Source organism: Epinephelus lanceolatus, chromosome 18 (assembly GCF_041903045.1).
Source record: "Epinephelus lanceolatus isolate andai-2023 chromosome 18, ASM4190304v1, whole genome shotgun sequence".
Lineage (NCBI taxonomy): Eukaryota > Metazoa > Chordata > Actinopteri > Perciformes > Serranidae > Epinephelus > Epinephelus lanceolatus.
In genome coordinates this window covers 27668761-27692315 of record NC_135751.1, presented here as the reverse complement: position 1 = coordinate 27692315, position 23555 = coordinate 27668761, and the positions used below count along the sequence as shown (strand labels likewise).

Below are 23555 nucleotides of genomic sequence, written 5' to 3'. Positions count from 1 at the left end.
TCTCTCTTGTCCTTCCTTCCTCTCTCCCATTAGACTTTTTAAGGCAATCCTTGAGCAGCTGCTGGCCAGCCCATGTGACATCTGCGCTGTTGGATCAACATGAAACGTTGCTAGATGGGGCGCACACGCACACACACACACACACGCACACACACACACACACACACACACACACACACACACACACACAGGGGGCCATTTCACACCAGCCTCCCCCTGCCTGAGTAAAGACAGGCCATGACACACAAATTAATAGATGTGCAGCACTTGAATGGTGCTTCAGGGTCAACTGTGTGTGTGTGTGTGTGTGTGTGTGTGTGTGTGTGTGTGTAAACGAGGCTGACAATCCACAGCTGCTTTCAACATTTTCCCAAGCCTGGCCGCTCCACTCAACTAGAGTTACACAAATGCAAAAGCTATAAAATGCGCAGTGAATCTATCACTTGATGGACACACGAGACTGTGTGCACTCTGCCCCTGATTTTTTCTCCCAGTATACGCCAACCCCCTGAGCTCTGAACAGTGAAGGGCTGAACCAACACAGTGCGGAGAGGGACGGCAGTTTATGCAGTTCGATCAGAGCCAGATGTGTGTGTCTGTAAGAGATCCAGGGAAAGAAACTTGGGACATTGTGCTGCTTCAGGGCCTGGCGAAGGCGGCCCATCTTTCCAGTATGTGTATGTGTGTGTGATGAACTGGTGTTCTGGGATATGCTGCATCGTGCTGAGCGGAAATGTGTGTGGGCGTGTGTGTGTTCGATATGCGGGGTAAGAAAGCAGAGAGATGTTTCACATTGCTTTACGCTGAATAGCTGGAGAACTAACAAAGGAAATCTGTATCTATCTATATGTCATATCTTATCACATGTTTAACACACGGTTACTGCCTGTAACAATGGTAGCTGTTAAAGTGTCAGTTATTGTCATTCTATTGTCACCTAAGTACTCATCCTAGCAGTAGCAATGGTTTATGACAATGGAAATGCATTCAACACTTTAGTTAGACTTCTGGTGAGTAGAGCTCAATTAAACTTTTGTTTGTATACTCCACAGGGCACCTTTAAAGGAATACTTCACCCGCAGAATTGTCATTTGTATATCAATATCTCACCATGTGTTACTTTAGAGTCTTTAAATAAAACACTTTACATTTAAGGCCTCTGAGGTGTGAATGGGGAGAACTGGTTTGGACGCCTGTTCCTGGGCAACAACAATAAACCAATGTCCAATTCGACAGGTTTCTTTGAGTGTGGTGACCCATTTGTTTTAAAACGTGCTCACCTTCACACAGGTGAAACATTGTATGTCCATAATTCATCTCAGGTAAGTTTCAACTGAACAGTTTCAGAGTCCGTCACATATAAGTGTCCATTCAACAATTCAGTGTCCGTCAAAGGTAAATTTCCATTCATCAATTTCAGTTTCAACATGCTATAAACTCTTCATGCTGCCACACTTAACATGGTCAAAAAACTGTTTGCCTGACCCGTCACACACCTCCTGCTCATCCCCTGCACCTTACCTACATTACCTGTGTTTTCCTGTTCTACTGCACCACCCCGTGTACAAAAAACGAAACTACATCTCTTTACATGAAGTCACCATCATTATTAATTACAGAGAATGTTACTGTGGCTTCAACAGCTACGTTAAATTCGTAATTTTCTTTTCTCGCATGCCTCCACGGTGAACAAAGAATCCAAAGACAGCAAAACTTCTTGATGAACTGTAGTAAAAGGGGGCCGTGTTAACCAAAAGCAAAACTACATCTATACTATGAGCACCTGTTTACAAACTCTCACAGCACTCATGTCGTACAATCTAAGTCTTATTTATCCAGTCATATGCTCAGTACTTCCCAAACACAATAGCTTTTTTGCTAAAACATTACAATTAAAAACATGTCAGTAAAAACAGTCTAACAGCAGAGCTCATATGCATGTGCCTACTCAGGGCATGCTACTTGCATGTGTTTGTGAAGTAGTGAGCATACAACTGGATAAATGAGACTTGGGATTATACTGCATGCCCCCTTTTATCTCCAATTTATCAAGAGCTTTCTACGTTTTTGGATTCTTCGTCCACTGCGTATTCAATGTAACACATGGTGGGTAACTGAGATACAAAAGATCACGCTGGCGCTAGTAAATTCGCATTTCCTAGGATAGCGAAGGTATGAGCCACCCTACTCTTCCTCTGATTGGCTAGTACTCATTAGCCCCTTTTACACTGCCAGATTTTCAGGGAATGTTGGGCCGTTTTGCTGGCAAGCTGCGAGCGTTTAGACACACAGAGCCGGATTGGCGAGTTGATCCAAGGTGCCCAATTTTCAGCCTCATAGGGTAGTCATATTGGCAGAACCCTTTTAGTTTAAAAAGACAGAGCGGCCTTCCACAACGGGATGGGCTGTTGATGACTTGTGGGAGGAGCTGTTGATGACGCTGCACGTGCGAGCCACTGGTGGTGGATAAACAGGAAACAGCTGAGAGCAGGAATTAGCGAGCAGCTAGTAGCAAGAGGGAAACGCAAACCTGACAGACGTAAAGATGAGCAACTGGGGAGACAAGGAATTGCAAGCCCTCCTTGCCCTCGCAAACGAAGAGGCCATTCACCATCAGATGACGGGGACAGTGAAGAACGGGCCGACTTATGAGAGAATCGCCGAAGGACTGACCAGCCGCGGCTTCCCTCCCACGTCACTGTTTACGTCACATGCTGAGCTACACGTTTTGTTACTTGCTCACGCCCCCCATTGCCCCAAAAAAGGCGCATTCTGTATAAACAAAAGTAGGTAGTCGGCATTTTGCTGCACTCCCCGATTTTGTTTTTATACTGCCAATGCTGAAAAAAGACTGATTGGGCTTTCCTGCAAATTTGCACAATTCCTATCTAAAAAGGGCTAGTGGTTGGGTTGGTTGGGTTTAGGCAAGAGGAGAGACTGATTAGGGTTACGAGAAGAATATCAGGGTAAGCCAATCAGACACAGAGTAAGGCAGAGTAGGGCGGGTCATGCCTTTGGTTTCCTAGGCACAAATTTGCTTATGATACATGTGAGTAGTTTCAATCTTTTCATCTAGCTCTTGACAAATAAGCGATCAAATGTCTTTGCCAAAATGTTGAACTTTTCCTTAAGTGTTGAACACATCGTTTGCTCTCTCTTCTAAGGGCAACTGACGGCAGCACTAATATCATTTTACTGTTGTTGTGTTGGGTGATGATAAAAAAGAAGAAGGGAGAATCAATACTCAGGCTTTCTTATTTGTGTGTGTTCAACTTGAGTGCACTTGTATTCAGGCGGCTATATTTAACCAAGCTTGAATGTGTCCTTACCAGTGTCCGGTCGGGGGGATGAAGTATATGCAACAGTGGACTCTGGAGTCTGGAATCCTTTTCTTCCTGTTGATGTTTATCTCCTCCTGCAGGTACGCCTCGTACTGGTCGTTAATGAACTTCATGATGGGCTGCCAGCTAGACCACAGCAGGGATGGATTGACAGTACGATGAGGGAGGAGTGGAGAGGAAAGAGTTGGACAGATAAGTGAAGGAAGGAGGAAGCAAGACAGAGGGAGATAAAGAAGAGAAGGGGTAGATGGGTAAAAGGAGGATGTGGGAAGCGGGGGGGAGCGGAGAGTGAGAGGAGGAAGATAAGAATGAAGAGTGACAGAGAACAGGAAAAGTAAGACAACAGGAAAAGTAAGGAGAAAGGCAGAGACATCTGGTTAGATGCGATTCAGATGTTTCACTGTTTATATAGCCAACACAGTGATGGCAAAATTGTAACATACCAGTTCTCATTGTTGATCTGGTCTCCGAATCCTGGCGTGTCAATGACTGTCAGCTTCATTCTCACTCCCTTCTCCTCGATGTCTGTACACAGAGAAACACACACTCTGTATTATTATGTCAAACATATCTGTACACTTTATAAACTGCTACTGAACCAGGAGTTGTAGATTTATAAAATGTAGCACAGTTCACTTGTTTCTTGCCTGCAATCTATCCAGAAACAGATTTGAGAAAACTATTGCTCATAAATTTGAGAACATTTTCAAAACAGCTGCCAAGTTGAAAATGGGCCGGTTTTAAGAGGCTATAAATATGATATATTCAAAAGATTGTTACAGTCGTGATTACAGTATTTAGAATTAAAGAAAAGTAGAGAGGTAAATGGAGGAGGAGGTTAACTGTAAATGATTGGAGTGACTAGACAAGCAGTATATAAGACTTTGTCATGGCTGAAAAGAGATGTGTATTACAGAAGGAAAGAGAAGAGCAGACAAAATCTACAAAATAGCAGAGTATGAGATGGGCGTATTTTGGCCAACAGACCTACAAATACAGATGGACAAAAAACAGCCAAAAAGAAGGGACACAGAGAAGAGTCGAGGGCTTCAAGAGAGACATACCATGACTGATGGACTTTATTTCAATCGTTTTGGGGATCTTCTCCTGGGCTGTAGCCAGCACTGACTTACGGCTGACTTTAGACTTGAACAGCGTGTTCATCAGAGTCGACTTTCCCAGGCCACTCTGCCCTGTGAGCGAAAATACAGTCAGAGAGAAACAAACACGCATTTCAAGATGACATTTTTTTCCCCCCTACAGTGACGGCTTTTGCTATAGGTACCGAACAGCCTACGCACTGTTACATAGGTGCCATTATAAACCCAAACAAGGTCCGTTATTTCCATGACAGTTTGGACGACTCCGCGCTGTGGGTTTATTGGGCTGAAGCAGTGACAAGCTGCAGGTGTCTGTCTGCACAAACACCGCCAGCAAAGCCGTCAGTACACATGACTGCAACCCAAACACACCATCAATAAGACAGACTGGATCCAAGGTAAACCAGTTTTTTTTTCTAAAACAACCAGAAGGCTTGAATTAATGTGCACTCAGCAACCAGCGCTCAAGAATCCTCTGAACACTGAAGCTATACGATCTTAAATGCTACCTTCGGTTTCTAATTCTGGGTTGCTGTTTCCTTGCAAGGGCATGATAATGCAGTGAGTCTTCGAGTTCACATCGCAGTCAGCTGATAAATTGCTCTCCATCTGGATAAGACGCACTAGGGGTGATGAACCAGAGAGACTCCCTATCTGTGAGTCATCATCAGCCGTCTGTTTGTGCGGACAAGACCCTCTGTGACCCCTGTGCATCATGCTAACATCACCACTGGTTAATGAAGAGGAGTTTGGAGGGCCCCACTGGGCAGCGACCATCCAAAGTTCAACCTCAGGTTAAGTCAACATCGAGACCTTCACTGATTTATGAAGACGCACTCTCAAACAAAGTCGTATGTTCAGGCAGTCGGCAGCACGCTTTACATGCAAACATGGATCTGCAGAATCAGTACGGAAGCAAACAGCTGTAGATTTTGACATGCAAAATTCAGATTTGATCAACTATTAAACTTTGGCAGCATTGATGCAACAGCTTACATACTTTCTTGAACAGCTGTATTCCCCAAAGTGTCTTGGTCCAACATTCTCTCACCAACTATCACAACAGTAATGCAGTGCCAAAGTCCCACGCTATGAAAGTACAGATTTAAATCTGGTGACAATCTTTTTTCTTGATGAAGACGAGACAAAATTAATAACAAAATCGATTTAATGTCTTCAAAATAAGAAGGGTATTTCCCTCCTGCACTGCTCTCTTATTTCTATCTGCTGGTATATAATTCCACCTGAACATGGAAACCAAATTTGTTTAGTTTTGTTTACCATTTCCTCCACAACTTCACATAATTCAGTCTCAACCCTGAGGCTGCTTCTTAAACATGACTTTTTATATGAAGATGAAACACGACCAACCACCGCAACATCACCCAGAGGAGACAGGATACAGTAGGGAGGTGGTGTGAGTTTTATGGTGGCCTGTCTACTGTTGAGATGTGAGTGTGTGTAATTAGCTCTCGCTTTAAAGGTGTCTGATCACACTGATGAGGGCTCAGTGAGAAGGCATGTTTTAAGTCCTACTGTGTGTGGCTGCTTATTAAAATAAGTTTGGGGCCTCCACTTAGTCAGTGATTAGAGAGAAATGTGCATCATACCTGAATAACAGGACGCGTGTTATAACAGCAGACTGAAGATGTTTTAAGACACACATTTAAGTGTAATGGTAATAGGTTGGCTACTACGTGTAAAACTGACTTTTGAGTCTGCACTTAATGACAAAGCTCAGAGAATAAGAGAGAGAAAAATTGAAAACCAACCATTTCATTGTGCAGTATGTACAACTTCCATGCTGTGAACTTAAACTTCAGCTCATGTGCTACTTACCCACAACCATAATGTTGAGCTCAAAACCTTGCTTCATGGCCTTCCTCCTCATCTGCTCCAGAATGGCATCAATGCCCACGTAACTGAAGTCCACCGCAGGGCCGCTGGCCTTCTCCCCGTACAGACCACCCGCTGCCGGGGACGCCATAGCTTCAGGCACCACCGCCTCAGACATGGCACTGCTGCTGTAGCTGGGAATCACCTCTGGCCCTGATAGGACAGAGACAAAGGGGGAGAGAGAGAGAAGGTTAGAGGACTTGGGGATGGACAGAAAACAAAAATGTGATGAGCAATTTTGAGAATAAGAAAAACTGGTAATGTAATGTAAGATGAGGAAGTAGACGAGAGAGGTGCATAGCAGAGAATGGTATTGGAAAACATCCATGCCACAAGAAGAGCCACAAGAAACTATGATCCTATGAAAACATCAGTTACACAAGGAACAGCGTACTGTACTAAACTGCCAAGATGCACAAAAACCTACAGTAACACATTTTGGGGAAAACGCTTATTCACAGGGAGTTAGATGAGAGGATCTATACTGTCTGCTCAACATAAAGCTACAGCCAGCAGAAGCTTAGCTTAGCATAAAGACTGGAAATGTGAAAACAGTTGGCCTGGCTCTGTCTACATGTCAAAAGTTCCAATAGTCTGCATTGTTCGTCCAGGAGGGAGAGAAACAAGTAGCAAGCCTCTTGCCTCCCGATTCAAGCCTGCTACATGGAGCCAGGGACTGGGAAATGCACACTGACTTGGGCCAGTGTCTCATAGTTCCACCTGCGATAGCAGCAACCAACTTCAGACCAGATCTGGTCCTCTGGTTGATGTCATGTCAGCGTGCTTTCCTCACAGAACTAACTGTCCCTTGGGAGGATGCCATGGAGGGGGCGTTTGAACGTAAGAAACTGCGCTACGCTGACCTCATAACTGAAGTGGCGACAAGAGGCTGGAAAGCTGAGGTGCAACCGGTCAAGGTGGGTTGCAGAGGCTTTGTCGCTAGATCCACCACAAGGCACCTCAAGGAAATTGGGATTCATGGCCAGGCCCCGAGGAAAGCGGTCAAGGACCTGCCAGTACAGCTGAGTGCAGTCACTGGCTATGGCTGAAGAGAAAAGATCCCGTCTGGGCCCCTAGGTGACCATGGAGGGGCCAACCTTCTGACACACACCCAAGCCTGATCAGCCTGTGGTGGGCCTGCCTCAGTGGAGGGTGTCTTGTGATAAAGGCCGAAACACCCGATGATGTTGAAGTGCACAACTGATGATGTGTCACTCTGCCGGGTGGTCACAGCCGAAACACGGATGCCTTGGAGCAAAGCGTGCTGAAACTCCTTCATTTGTTTAATCCATAAAAAACCCAGTTTGACAGAGGGTTATGTGCCAGGGTATTTCCTTGCTCAAAACAGTTGCCAGGCAACCAGAGGAAACTCCAGAGGTTATTGGAGAGATGCTTTTTGTATGGATTAAACAAATAAGACATAATGTGTAAATAAGTAGGTAGGAAGATTTTGTTCCCTTTAGACAGAGCCTGGCTAGCTGTCCCTTTCCATTTCTGGTCTTTACGCTAAGCTAATCCAACCAGCTCCGGCCTATAGCCTTGTATTTAACGGGCGGATATAAGAATGATAACGATTTTCTCATCCAACTCTTGGAAATGTATTTCTATTTCCTGAATGCTTCACAGAGCTGGCAAAAGTTGCATCAAATGAACAAATCTCTTTTAGCTCTAAGGACAGTTCAGAAAAATATGTGGTGAAATGGAGAAGTTACTTGCCTCCACGGTGAACAGGGTATCCAAAAAAGCGAACATTCTTCATGAATTGAACTAAATAGGGACCATGATGAACAAGCAAAACTATTTCAAAACATCTGTTCACAAATAATCCCAAAACTTGTGCACTATAAACCAAGTCTCATTCATCCAGTCGTATGCTCTGCACACTTTCGACTACTGTGCGTGCGTATGAGCTCTGCTTGAGCACAGTTCAAACATATGCCCAGGCACAATACTCAGCCATGCATGAGACAGTGTATACTTAAGTCGTAATATTTAAGCGAAAATGCATTTCTTTGAGAAGCACTGAGCATGCGACTGGATAAATTAAACTTGCATTGTACTGCACAAGTTGTGTGAGAGTTATAGTCTTGCTGTTGTTGCGTGCGGTCCCCATTTACTTCAATTCATAACGAATGTCTGCCTTTTGTTGGATTTTCTGGTCAACATTGAGGCATGCAAGAAAACCAAAGATTTCCTCACAAATTCAAGGTAACAGTAGAGGTAAGTGGGTATTACTTAATATTATCAGTGATATATTGATGCATGAAAAACATAATACACCTAAAAACCCTGCCTGCTCATCGGTGCTTTGGATGCACCTGCTGGAGGAGCGGAAGTATCTAATAAATCTGGTTAGTTGTTTCAGCCTGCCTCTTACTCAAACAAAACACACACCTTTTAAAAACACCTCCTGACTTTCAAACAGAGGAGGTGGCTGGTCTCACGCCAACACAGACTTTTGACTCAACAGAAAACTATTAGAAAATACACTCTGCGGCATTAAAGTACTTAGCAGCTGGCAGGAGGTTATCCCTGCAGTTTGTTTTGATAATGATTAGCTTAATGTCCTCCTGCGGAATTCCTTCGGATATGTGTCCAATTATAAGATAAATATTCAACTTTTAATATGCTCACTACAGTCTGCTAACAGTCTCCAATATGCATGCAGAAAGTGGCTGAAGCTCTGCTCAACAATGTGTTAAGTCAGCGTAGGTGAAGCATTCACAGTGTGTATGTTTGTGCCTGCATGTATGGTAATGCATGTAGCTGCTACCCCCTCACAAGGCCTCCCTTTCCCTCGCTCTCCACAGTGCAGTGTTACTGTCCTGCTAATGTGAGAGTGGAAAAGAGGGAGACTGCTGAGGCTGAAACCTGATCCACTCACCCAGCTCGCCTGGGTCACACACACACAAACGGAGAGTACATGCTTGTGCATTTTAACACAGTGGACGCCATGACCCCGTACACACTCAGCCTCTCCTCCATTTGATCAATGTACAAATGCACATTAAACATGAACACACACACATGGACCGTCAGCCCGGACTGGCTGCCAAGGATTAAACGGCTATTGGATTCCAGCTCAGGCACAAGTTTTACTCCACAACACTTGGCCTGCCACGAGGAGAAGAAGTCCAGACAACTAGCCGGTTCACTCGCATCACTCGGGGAATTAAATCAACAGGGAATGACAAGTAGAAAGTCCACGCACTCCAAACTGGCACTGCACTGATTAATGGAAGAACTTCAGAGAAGAATAACACGGCTGTGGAAACTCAACACTAGTTCATATTCAACACTGAGCCTTGCTTTTAAATGTGCTCCTTTGTGTGTGTGTGTGTGTGTGTGTGCATGTGTCATAGAGACCCACCTATGGAAGCAGCTCTCCTGGCCTCCTTCACCACTTCCCCATCCTGTTCCAGCAGTCAGTCAGCAACTTACTGCGACTTACTGCCCTCCACCTCTTCTCCGCACCTCCCACATTCCCGTACCTCTGCTCGGATCTTTTCTCTCCCAACCTCACCCTTTCCTCTCCCAACGCACTGATTCTGTCCTATCTCTCCTGTCATCAGTTTCCCCTCTCCGCTACATCTCTTAGTTTTCTATTGTCTCCCCTGTTCGACTCCACTGTCTCCTCAGCTCTGACATTACTCCTTCGCCTCCTCCCTCCCTCCCACTGCCTATCTGGCTTTTATGTTGAACATTTCATGTGTTCTCCCTTTTCTAAACTCTCCTGAAGTCACCTCTTTTATTACCTTTATCTCTACATCGCACAACCTTTGCTTCTTTTTACCACGGTTCATGACAATCTCTCTCTCTCTGCTTTGCCGATGCTTCTTTGAAACGTGCTGTAAACAGAGATGTTGGCCCGGGGCTAACACGCCATGATAGGCAAAGCTGCGACAACTGAGCTTCACCTGAGGCAGGGTGCCAGCGAAGCATCAAAGGGAACAGACATAAAACGAACAGGGGTTAACAGACACTTGAGATAAAGCATCAGCGTCAGTGTGAACTCAAATATCATCCAACAGCAGCTACACCTGCACGACTTCAAAATAAAATAACATTCATCCTTCTTCTTTATTTAAACAATAGACTAATGAGAATAAGAATTAGCTGTATTTCTTGTTGGTAATAAACTGAATATCTTTGGATTTTAAACTCGTGGACTGATCAACAGTTGTAGACATGACACTGGGCTTTAGGAAATTGTGATAATCATTGCTCACTTTTTTTCTGGCCCCTATTAGGGTTGTAACGATTAATCAGTCTGGATCAATATATTGATTAAATGATCAACGAGCCAATGTCATTGATGCCCAGTGAAAACTTTGATCCATATAATCATCTTTTGGATATGCTTTTATTTTGAAAGTCTGTGTCCCCACCAGACAGTGACGGGTAGATGGCAAGCAGCCGAGAGAGAGAGGATGAGGATATTGTTGTTTACTCGGGAATAAATCAGCAGTGAGGAAATATATTTAGGTTTCGGAGAAAATATGGGTCAAGAGACAGAGCACTTGGTGTGTGTAAACAATGCTGTTAGGGGATAAAACACAATGTAAGTTACCCGCCTGGACTAGCATCTGACTCCTCTAACTTCTACTACAGCAACATTAGCTGCTCTGTTTTAACAATGGTTGGCTGAATTCAACAGTGCTGTTCTGTCGGGAGATGCAGTGACTTTAACCAGTGGTGAGTAAGAAAAATAATAATGTTACATGTCATTTGTTAAGCTATGAGTAGAGGAAAAAAGACTGCTTATGCAATGTAAACATGCTAAAGCTAATAATGGGTTACTAGCAAAATGCAACTGTTTTGTCTCTGAATCTTGACAGGTGTTACTGAGCTGAATTTGATACTTATGTTAATGTTGCTAATTCATGTTTTATGGCTGTTGGGAAAAGTTTGTTTTCAGGGCTTTAAGTCAGATAGACCTGAAGTTTCAGGAAACAGATGATGGTTTGGATTAAAATGAAAAGATTTATTCCAGGAAGGTCTTTCTGGAAGAAAGCCCTGAAGGTTAACCTATCCCAGGTGCTGTTCTATGTGTGTTAGTGGAGTCAGTTTAAAGTGAACTTTCTTGCACTTAAGGGGTTACAATTACTTACATTATTTATGTGTTGTTTTTATCTTTTATGGCCAAAAGTAAAAAAGAACGGGGTGACAGCTTCCTCTGTAACCAACTGTGTTAAATGGGCAGACAATATTGTTTCATATCCATTGGCCTGCAGGCCCTTAAATCACACAGAATCTAAATTATATCGTGACAGACTTTGTAATATTGGCAAATATCCTACTGTTGTCCAAAGAATTCATATAATATCGTATCGTGATGAAACTGGTGATTTCCACCCCTTACCCTTATTCTGTGGTCAGTTTAAATTTTAAATGCTGTATGTGAACACACCAGAGTCCTGCACAGAGCCAACACACAAAGTCAGCAGTCAGAGGATTAATATGTTACACATCACATTAAATTACACAGGGTCACATGACCTTTGTGTCACCCGGAACCAAACATTGACATAAAATTACGACAAAATGCCACCTGTGATCACCTTTTTTGCAGGTCACATCCGATGCAGGACTCTGCTTCACACTACTTGTACCTGTGTTTGATACGGTCTCTTAAAATAAGTGTCTCATTTCCTTGTTTGAGAACCGTGTACTGAGAACAATACCACCCACATCTATTGTATTAACAAGCTGTCTGTTCTGTTTAACGCATAGTAAACACACATCAGTCTCCTAGTGTGGGTGGAAAACTACTATAGCCACCAAAAGACAGAGGGAATTGGTTTCCTAGACAGAAGCAGCCAGACTCTTCAGAGCATCGTTTACTGTCCTTCATGAGTGCACCCGCCCATTTGCTTGAGTCAGAGTAGAGTCAAATACTGTAAAAGACTTGGCAAACACACAACACACACAAAGGGACACAACATGCTGGAGTATTACTGTGGGAAACCCAGTTCTCCCCAACAATGGGGATCAATCACTTTCATTACAGGTAGTAAACCTGTTCAGTCCTGTTTCATCCATTTGAGTAAACTACAAACCCCACAAGTGAAGCATACTGTGTCAATTCTGTTGTTTTGAGTGCAAATAAAACCAGACTTGTGAAGGACTCAGAGGTAGCCTGTTGTAAAACATCTGGATAAAGTGACCATTTATCAGATAGAGGCATTCATACCTTCTTATTTAGCATCCCGTCAAAGTGTTGAAGACCTATAATGGTTGTTAGCCTATAAACACAGGTGTCAGGAGACAGCCAGTTGGAGCATGACCCTATAAATGTGAACAGACATTTGACCTTCACATGTAAAATGTCTGGTCCTGGTGGCTTACCAGCTGGTAGACATTACCCTGACCCTACCCGACACTGAAAAAACACAGGTCAAATGGGACTGAGAATGCGAGCACACCACATACTGTAGGAACATCAGGTATCTGAATATGTTTGGTAGATGTTCTCACATGAACTGGTTTGGGTGTAAACATGTGATCCTTTATGTAAATGAGCCCCTTTCCGCCTCGGGTCAACTGATCTGGCTCCAGTTTTTCAAAACAATATGAGCTGTTTATCAAATGTGCTAAAATGCCTGCAGTGTTTGAGATGAGTGTCTAAGTGAGGCGCAGCAAAAGGAAATATGAGTCAGGACAGGGTTACTGGATGTCACAGAGCAGTGACTTTAAGCACAACTTGACTAAGATGTCTTCATTTCCCATCCAAACATACTACCTACAGTAGGGATTCAAAGGCATATAGATTGGATCAAACCCCATCTCAATGGACGACACACTGTAAGCATCCTACAATCTCACACCAACCCCCAAAAGAACTGTTCCCTTTGTCCGACTAATCAGGTGAGATTAAAGCTGAACAGTGTTTTGGCACAATAAATGACAGCATTTATTAGCACTGATTAGTGTGAACACTGTACCGGAGTCCACTTGAAAAGGTGGTCTCAAGCATGCTTCATGTGTACTCAGGTACAGTACACATCAGATGTAAATACCAACTGTACCGAAACACAGAAGAGAACTGCTATTTAAAGTGACTACAAAGATTTTTTAACCGCTTATGAAAAAGTCTCAGTTTAATACTGATGCCTCTATATCAGAAGGCAGCTCAGCCCGCCACGGACAGACCCTGATCCAGCTTCACTGGAACCTTCAACCTGCAGAATGATGATGGTTACCGGGTAAGCAGTGTCAATCTGAGGCACCTGATTCTACACTGTAGCACAACAAAAATGGCACGTAGATGATGATGCAAGTGTACTAAGGTACAGAACAACATTACTAAAGCGGGATTTATACTTGTGTGACAGACCCTATGCCGTAGCCTATGCATGTCGCCAACGGCGTTGTGAGCATTTATACTTGTGTGGTGGACAACAGCAACATTTAACAAAGGTAACGTTACATAATTTGGCTCCATTGCAACTCACAAGGTTCAGTGACAAAACAACTGTCTTATACAAACAAATATAACACGCTAAGGCTATTAGCACAAGCCTATGGCATTTTACGCTCTATAAATTAGCCTAGCCACAAGCAGAGATTTCCTGTGCTCATATGAAGCCAGGAGGGGGGCAACCAAACTCAGGCGTGGCACAACATGAATTGTACCTAATGTGAAAACACCCTTGGTAAATAACAGCTAACACAGAGTGTTTATTTCAGAACTGCAGTTTAATTGCTGCTTGTTAAGTCCTAAGTTTTTTGTGCTGCACAGAAATATTTAAGATTCAAAACCATGTTTTCAGAGGCTATAAATCACCTCACAATTTCCACCATGCATCATCAAGTTAATCATCCCCCAGCTCTACTTTCTAAAAGATTTTTCCCCTGTACAATATCAGGCCCAGTTATGGGATGGCATAGATAATGTGTTTTCCTTTGAGTCTGTAAGAAAGAAAAATTAATTTTAGAAATTGGAAAGCAGAGAATGACTCATTGGGCTTGCTGTGATTTCTGTTTTCAATTACAGGCACTAAAGAATATTTTTTTCTTCCTTCCAGCAGTATCGGATTACTTTGCTTTTTGTAAATATGGCCAGCAGTCTCCTATACCACAAAGCATTTTGGAGGGGAGAAAAGAGGAGAAATGAGAGCAAGTAGGAGGAAAGAAGCATAAAGTCAAAGCAGCAAGGAAAGATGTGGTCAAGAGGAGGTAGAATAAGGCAGGAGGATGAGATAAAGAGCAGAGGCAAAAAAAGGAAAAGGATTATTGAGTAAGGGGAGGTAAAAAGAAAAAGATAAGGCCAGGAAAAAGAGGACAGAGGAAGGAGTGTGGAATGGAGGAGGAGGAGGACGGGAGGAAACTAGAAAAAAACAATAGTGTGGAGAATGGTGTTTGTGATTTATTCCACTTTTGGGTCATTCCTCGCTAACTACACACAGGCCTCCAAACAGGGATGTAAATACAGTTGGAACCAGTTAAACATCCCAGTTTGTTGCCTTTTCAAAGAAAAGTCGAACACAGAGGAACTATGAAAAACGCTGTGACTGTGTCGTCTATGTTTAGTAGAGATGTGGTTGAAACCACTGAGCCATGCCTCAGCTGTCCGGGGTGTTGATCTTGACAGCGTGGCGAGCAGGTCAGAGGTCATGTTCCCAGTTTAGGTTGGAAGAGAGTGGCGCTGAGGTTAGTCCCTTCGTGACAAACCGGTGGTTTGACCCTCTGTGCAAACTGACTTGAATCACAAGAGAGGAATCCAGAGAAAGAAAAGACTGGAAACTTGGACCAAGGGAGTTCATATCAGGAGAGTGATTCACTCACTGAATCCTTTAAACTCCAACTCTACTAACTCCCTTTATTACGCTAGATACACTGCTTGACATAGCAAAACACAAGTCATCAAGATGAGGCAAATTATTCTTTACACATTTTTTTTTAACATTTCAGTTCTTTAATAATTTGTGAAAATCATGTGACGCAATTTGATTGTCTTCGAAAGTAAGAGTAAGTCCTGAAATCCAAGAAAATATCAAAGTAACAAAGTTTCCACATCTAAACTGAACATCAATATTGGGGAAAAAAAGGACTCCTGTTGCTGTGATATTTATTTTTAGGGTCAAATTATAATGTATTCAGACTACATATGGCAAATGTGAATGGCAGTTTCTAGCCAAACACTTTAACAGCTGTACTTGTGAGCTCTAACATGACTATATTCAGAATATAAATGTTCTCACGTGCTAAAAATCATGAAAGCAGGCCTACTTTTTTTTCAAGGCATTTAAAGTTCTTTTTTCTTTATGCACAAATTTGAGAGTGAGGTTTCTGTGGCTGAGCATAACACAGGTCCACCTATTCACCGCGGAGGAGGCTTAAACACACGTATTTCATGTCAAGCCGCTCCACTACTTGTCAAACACACATTAGAGGACTAATCCACTAAATGGGTCGTTTGCATCTTTGCTCTGGTCTAAAATCTTTTTATGGGCCCTCTTTGAAAACATCTGCTCCTCTTGTCCTGTATTTACATTCCCGGACAGGACAAAGGAGGTTTGCGGGGCTAGTTTCATCCCAATATGGCTACATTCGTTTTGATGGTGACCCAGATGCTTCTTCAGAAGTGCGTGGGCTGCAAATCTCTTTCAGTGTGATAAAATCAAAAAGGTTCCTGTGAGGCCCTTTCCAGTGACTCTCGAGTTTTCTTTTTTCACAGTCCATTTCCCCTGAGAAGAAGAGATGGTACAAACACAACTGAGAAAAGAAAAAAATTGTGTGTGGCGATTAAATTACTTTGAACTGGGGCTCCAGTGGCCCTCCAGCACAGAATCAATTAGATACCCTGGACCACATGGGTTTGGGGCAGGCCCAGGGGAGGGTTATAAACATGCATGTATACACACCCAAACACTTTTTCCCACCCTCTGACAGTGAATCCCTTAATAAAAGGGGGAAATTGGAGTGGTGGCAGTGCAAACATGGTCTGTTGTGTTATTAAAGTCAGAGTGTTTGTGCAGCAAGGCCCAGTTCCCAGAGTCCTCATCGTTCAGCTCTCTGGAGAAATGTGCCCTTTGACCCCGGCAGGGTCCAACTTACCCATCATGTCACCTGGCAGGGGACACTGTGTGTGCATCTGTCTGTTCGTCGGATGTTTAAAAGGACTGTATAACAACTACGTGTCACGTCTCCATGGCTACAAACCAATGCTACTTGATCTCGAACAGTCTTCATACAATCTTGATAGTTTCAGTCTACAAGGCTCAGGTTTTATCCATGTCAGAGCGAGTAGCTTCAGCAGCTAGTGTTTCTTCTCAGACAGTTGAGAAATGTTTGTAAATTGCAGTAATGACAGTAGAAGCCCACAGGTTTGTCTAGACTGCCAGAGGAATGTGTTCAGTCTCCACACTGCGGTGGAGCACAAGAGAGCTGTTGTCTTTCTAGGCTCTTTAACTGCCCCTGACATTGAGCAGCTCCCAAGAAAAAGGTCCTTCAACTGCAACAAAGTGCATTTTGCAAGGTTTTACCATATATCATGAAAATCACGAGCACTTAACCTGAAGGACCGACTCATCAATCCAGTGCTAATTTATTTTATTTCTATCCAACATCTACATTTAAGGAAAGCAATTCCACTGCAACTCTACATTCCTGCGATTGACTGAATTTTTAAGCCTCAAAAGCACCTGCTAAACATTAATCCCTAAGTGTTTACACAAAAGCTAACTGAAGCAGGAGGTTGACCATTTTGTTGAGGGTCTTAGCAAAGAGGCTGAATAATACGTTAGCCTGCTATTATCTTTTAGCTCCTCACTAACAGGAGTTGTTAAAGTCATTAGCTCGGCTGTGGTAGCTGGCCAGTGTCGTTCTTTATCTGCGGGTCAAAGTGTATCAGTTAAATGGTTGGCTGACAGTGAGCATGGGTTTTAAGGACCAGGGGGCTCAGGAATCTGACCTCTGTCCTCACAAATACCTCACATCAGGGACTTCAGTCAGAACATGTCAAACTCATATAAAACAAGGTTTTCACATGCAGATATATACGTTGATATGCAGCAATATATGAAACAAATATCAGCAACAATCTTGTTTTCATTTAGGAATATCAGTAATTAAAGGTATACTATGCAGGATTTCCCTAAAAGAGAAAAACAAATCATCACTAGAGGCGTGTCGCAGTGTATTTATCAACCTGCCTTCGGCTTGTATTTTCTAATTTTCTTCTTATTTTGCTGTAGTTGGGGCATTTATGGGCGTATAGCACCCAGCGAAGAACAGCACACAGCTGAGACTGGGACTTCATGAAAAGGTAGTAGCCAGGAAGTAGCAGCACATATCTCAGAGGAAGCTAAAAAAAAAATGTAGTGAGGCGAAACACCAAGCGGACAAAGCTCAGTCCAAAACGAGAGTGAATGTGGCTTTTACTTTTGCTGTCAAACACCGAAGGAGAGAATGAAGAGCGACGCAGAGTTGGCTTGTTTTCTGTGGTTAGCTTAGTTAGCTTTCTAAAGTATCCGCTTTTCCATCACAACAAATGTAACATTCCTACAATAGATACTTGCATTGTGCATACAAGCAGTGTAGGGTGTGTAGGGTGTATGCCACAACTTCTGCATGTATACCTTAAAACATTCAGACACGATTTCTCTAGAAATATTATCACATGACATGATACTCAGGGGGAGGTGTCAGTACAACTCGTAGCAGGTGTTTAGTTAGAAGTAAAACAGTTCATTTAAAAAACTCATGTGAAAAGGTCCACTGTTGTTACTAAAATCAGCGTGATACTATCAGGTACGCCCTTACCTACACTATATCTGTTAAAAAAAAAAAAAAGGCTGTGGGACTTTAAGACTTGGACGACTTCAACAAAAAAGGTGCATTCACTCATTCTAAGAGCTCAACTTTATTTAAACGTTGAGTGTCAAGTCTGTTTCTGTGTGAATGTGCTTCAACACACGCCTATCACTCTGTCTCAACACAACCAGCAGGAATCCTTAGGGTCTTTGACACATAACACGATCGGTGTGTGAGTGTGTGTGTGTAATATACAGCCTGTCACTCTGGTCCTCTCCAGGCCTCTGGATCAGTATTTATGGACTGTGACTGACCCACATACAAAGCTCAAGACTTTCAGAAGACAAAACTACTGACTATGATTATTTGCTCGGTCCAGTAGGACAATATACTAAGTGTGATCATTTGAATGCAACGAGTCAATTATTATGGCCTCCTCATCACTGATATCGGCACTTTACCTTTGAAATCTTTACAGCATCAGTGTGATAATAAAAGTCTTTGATGTCTGAGCGTCACACACTTGATAAAGTAGGAGTACTGATTTCTCTGTATACAGTATTACAGTCCTTGTTGTCTTTCAGAGGAGTCTATTTTTAAATTACAAGAAATTTTGACGTGTACATCCCCCAGGGATAAAGTCCAACACTAAAAATAGTTACAGACTGTTGTTGCTGCTACATCACAGTATGGTCTGATTTACAGCTGATCTATTCTTGAGAGATAAAAGGCAGTCCTGTTTTCTGCTGAATGTCAACTGAAAAATAATCAGTTTCCCATGTCTGTGTGCCACATTTTAAAGCAAAACTTCTTATGCCTCACATTTTACAAGTCTTTCTTAAAATGAACACTAAACGCACGTGTTCATGTACAGCCACACACTAGAATACTCGCTGTTCAGAGAGTGCACAGCACGTCGAGCTACAGAGACAAAACCTTATCAATTTTACATTACAGAGCTCCGGTTACATTCATGAAATATTTTGCATTTCAAAGTCATGATGCTGAATTCCACAACGGACACATAATCTTACTGCACTGACTTATTGGCCGACTCAAACGTACACAGACACACAAAGACATTCAAGATACAGAAGGTAATGATGACCTTTTCAGCGTCCCATCAAGCACTGGTGAAAGGCCACTGTCTGTTCTCGCCTGGCAATGCACAGGGGCCACAACAGAGCTCCTTTCAACGGCTCTGCGTGAGTGTGTGTGTCAAAGTGTGTGTGCTTGTGAGGCAAAACAGAGGCGGATGACTCTCTAAAAAAGGTGAAGGGTGGTTGCTGTTTTCCATTGGTTTGATTTTATCAGAGAGCAATGCCTTGTATTCCTCAGGTCGACCCTGGACAACAAAGCCTGGATGATACAATACAGAGGCTCAGCTTTGTTCCAACTGCTGCCACATTGCTCACTACAGCACAGACTAATCAGAAATGCAAAAATTGGAAACTGAAACTTAAGATGTTTGGGGTGAACAAAACCGCTCAAGCACAACAACAAAGGAGAATATGCTTTGATTTTGGTCAGAATTTGATACGTGGTGTTTCCCACTGGAAAGGAATAAGGACTACTTTCCACCGATTACCATTAGCTAAGATGACTCTTTCACTGTACTTTCCAAAACAGAAACTAAACGATTTCCCCGCTGCACTCCGTGGAGCCTACTGACCACATGTGTGGAGCTAACCTTTCACACTGTTGTGCACACACACACACTTCTGTGTGTTCGCTACATGATCTGGTAATGGATCACTGTCAGAAACAGCCGAACGCGTCTAGTGTGTGGACGATGTCAGGAGGGAGGACACACGAAGAAACAGAAGTGAACTTACTAACAGGGTAGGGGCTGAAACACGAGGGAACATCCCTCTGTATACAGTGTATAGATACACATATATACGCATGTGCTATGCAGATTGATCACAAAGCTTGCAAACAGGGGATGAAAGAAAGAGGGTATGCAAAACCTCAGCAAGGATAATAACGAAACAAGCTTGCACACACACACACGCACAAGTAAATACAACTTCAGTGCAACTAAAAATAAATCACACCTATGTCTAAACTCCAAAGCCTTTTTTCCTCCAACATATCAACACAGCCACTTTGCATTTTAAGCCTGTCACCGAACTGCTGAGAACAACAGCAACATTTAGACACACATAAACAGCTGGGTTCCTGAGTCTCATATGGAAGGCACACAGAGATATTAATCACCTAAAGTATGTGAAAACAACAGATGATCAGATCTCTTCTTCCAGGCAAGAGGAGGAACATGCAAAAAAAAAAAAAGGACACAACAAAGGAAAATTTACGCCCTCTACTTCCAACTGCTTTCTTACAAACGGACACATCACACACATACACGCCCACGCGCACACACACACACACACTCGCCCGGTATGCAAAACACTCACCGTGTGTGAACTGTGTGTATGTGTGTATGAGTCGTCCCCTGCCAAAGTGCAGCGCTCCAGTGAGAGGCCAAACTCTGCTGTGGCTCTGGAAGCTCCCTGCCTGCCCCTCCCACCCATGCCTGTCATGTGACTCAGCACTAAAGGCAGCAAGACACGCCCACTTCCTTCAAATAACGCCCTCCCCACCTCCGACAAAGCAAAAAAAAAAAAACAACTTCCAACCAGCTTACACACAAAAGCAGAGACTGAGTCTGACTATGAAGACGTACAATAAATGAGCGTAACACAGAGAAGCTGGGTGATTGGGTCCTGGAGAGAACAGGGTAAAGACTGTGTGTGCATGTATCTACACTGAGGCTGAGTGAAGCTTTGGGCCAGCTGAATGTCCCTCTCCTTAACTCCAGGGATAATTTACAACCCTAATTATCTGACCTGACCCTCTCATCTGCTCGTGGTGCCCTGCATTCATCACATCCCACTCATTCCTCTCACACAGACCTGAGACACACCGCATCCAACTACTGGGATTCCTTTTGTCAATACATCTCTTGCTACTCTGATCAACTTTATGTCAGTATCATCCATGAATCTGGGCCTTTTGGAAAACCCTTATTCCAAAATCCAGATAACATTTTTTCAGAGGCAAGCGTGACATCTCATCCAGACGTTCTTGTGTTCTGCAGAATGAGCGGAGGCTTATGGACATATTTCTTTCTCAAAAAAAGGAGAAAATGTCGAAAAAGCTAGTGGTTGAGGCATTGCATGATTCCACAGCACTTAAACGGACACGTTTTGGCAATAGAGTGTTGCAGGAATGAGTCCTAAAACGCGGAAATGAGTTAGCAATTTAGCACTCTCAGTCCGCTCGTCTTCTTTTGAAGAATGGGCTTTTAGTTAGATGCCTGAAATAAGGAGACGATACAACATAAAATACGTCAGTAAAAACCTCACTCAAGAATTTGAAAGAAAAAGTCACTTGCTAACAAGTGGCTAAATGAGACAACAGAATGCCATCACGCTGAACACGGCTTTACAGCTTTGTTGTGGTGGTGACGGAGAGGTCATGTGGCCGTGTTTTGGTTTGTTTATATCCCAACATTAGCTTAAAGGTGGCGTTCTTTGTGAAGATTATCTGGCTGAACAAAACCTGTATCATAAACTTTTGTTTGCCTCAGATTTTGTTTTCTGCAACTAGTTAAAATCCAGTGGCTTTTTGTCGAGGGAACCAAGGCGACGTTAACTTTTATGTCAGGCCTACAAATAAGGCCCTGCAGCACTCTACAGTCAATAACCCTGCAGTAACATCCTACACATTCCCAATCAACAAAAAGCATTACCAGGATGATGCACAAATAATTCCCATTATCACTTTAAGTCTATTAACAAATACAGGGTGAACACAGCAATGTTTGAGGATGCAGTCATTTGCAATCTTCTAAAAACAGAGCAATGAATTAAGTCACAGTTTTCCAAGTTAATATGTTTTAGAGGGGCACCCAAAGAGAGGCATGACAGTTAAAGGATAGTAAAACTCAAAAGTGCCTGAACAGTTTCAGATTTTCTTAACAGTCAGAAATGCAGCCTTCGCTTCTTTTTAAAACTTGGGAACGAACCAATTACTTTGGTTGATTACTATTCTTATGGAGTATGTATATTTGTGTGATTAAAGAGGAGAGGAAACAGCTGTCTCCAGCCTCACAGGAAGTGTAATTATACACCAGTGCAAGGGCTTGAGTGCAACCTCACAGCCACATGAGCAGACGCACATGCAAACACAGGGCAGCACCTGCATTCCTTGAGATGAAGAGTCATGTTTCTGAAACAGCATGCACAACAGGCTGGAAAGATGGATTTGTTTCATTTCATTACGCACACTTTGCTGCCAAGATAAACCTTTCCCCCAGCACATGCTAAGCGCCTCGGTGTTAAATGCCTGCTACACCCAGTACAGAATATGTACCATGTCCGTCTAACTGATCCGAGGCTTCGTTACAGGCCTTTAAAACGCTGCATGTGTAAACACACAGGACACAAAAACCCAACACACATATGCACAAACACAGATGGCCTTGTAAGTGTCAACAAAAACAGGTCTGACCAAATAAGGAGTTAAAATAAACCCTCGTTATACTTAGTTTTACAATGTGGGAAACAGTACATTTTCCCCAAACTACGGCCCCTGTCTTAAAACTGTTTCTCTGCCTTCTCTCTTTTCATCTCACTCTCTCTGAAACTCCACTTTATCGCCCCAATAAAAGCCCAGTGTTTAAACTGGAGATACTAAAATGTAGAGAGAACTGACAGGAGTTACTAGTGTGTTTGGAAGCTGAGAGTATGACTTTGCTGGTCTGTGGAATCACCTCAGCTCCATTTTCACGAACTTGACAGCATATCTCTTGAAGAAATTGGTCCTGTGAATGATGCAAACATGACCATAGGAGGATATTACACAAGCACCCTGAGACTCCTACCATACCTCTTTGCAAAGGAAGCAAGCCACAGTGCGGTGAGCTAACACAGACAAAAAGAAATACATTCTACACCACATAAACAAAGGCAAACAAAAGCAACATGCCTTTGCCATTAAATGCAAAACAATAAACACCCAAATTCAATAAATCTAACACAGTAGCCGTACGTGTGATTTTGAGGCGGCATAGTTGCTCTGCTGTTAAAAAAGACGAATGGGCTAAACAGTATTACGCAAACAATCATTCGCCAACTCTGAGCTCTAAACACAAACTTTTCCTCTTGCCTCTTTCCTGCAGCGCCGCCTCTCTGGAGCCAAACTCTTATACCATCTTTTGTGCTCACTAATAACTCAGCTTGCCTTTCTCTCTCTCCCTCTCTCAGACCAAACCCTTGAGCCAAAGCTTCTCCGAGCTTCCCAGAGTTCACAGTGTAAAACTGTGTCGCCCCTGTCGCCACTGACACCCACCAACATGCCCCAATTCCTGCAGGTTTAATTGTAGCTTGGTCTGTGTCAACTTTAAAGCTATGCAAGGTGACACATGACTTTACAGATGTTATTAATAGGTTAA

The 23555-nt window shown here is 43.0% G+C and overlaps 1 protein-coding gene across 6 annotated transcripts in view; it reads right to left on the bottom strand.

Annotated features, from left to right (window-relative positions):
* LOC117267884 (septin-9-like) overlaps positions 1 to 23555 on the bottom strand; it is a 116127-nt gene that overhangs the window by 6574 nt on the left and 85998 nt on the right. For 4 of the 6 annotated variants that reach the window (XM_033643947.2, XM_033643950.2, XM_033643948.2 and 1 more), the window contains 4 exons: positions 6281 to 6490; positions 4406 to 4534; positions 3785 to 3866; positions 3330 to 3467 (listed from right to left, as the gene is read on the bottom strand). In XM_033643947.2, the coding sequence (XP_033499838.1) occupies positions 3330 to 3467; positions 3785 to 3866; positions 4406 to 4534; positions 6281 to 6490 (559 nt within the window). Of the gene's footprint in view, positions 1 to 3329; positions 3468 to 3784; positions 3867 to 4405; positions 4535 to 6280; positions 6491 to 9707; positions 9848 to 20514; positions 20639 to 23555 lie in introns of those variants that run through there. The other 2 variants (XM_033643951.2, XM_078161342.1) reach the window with 2 other exon arrangements.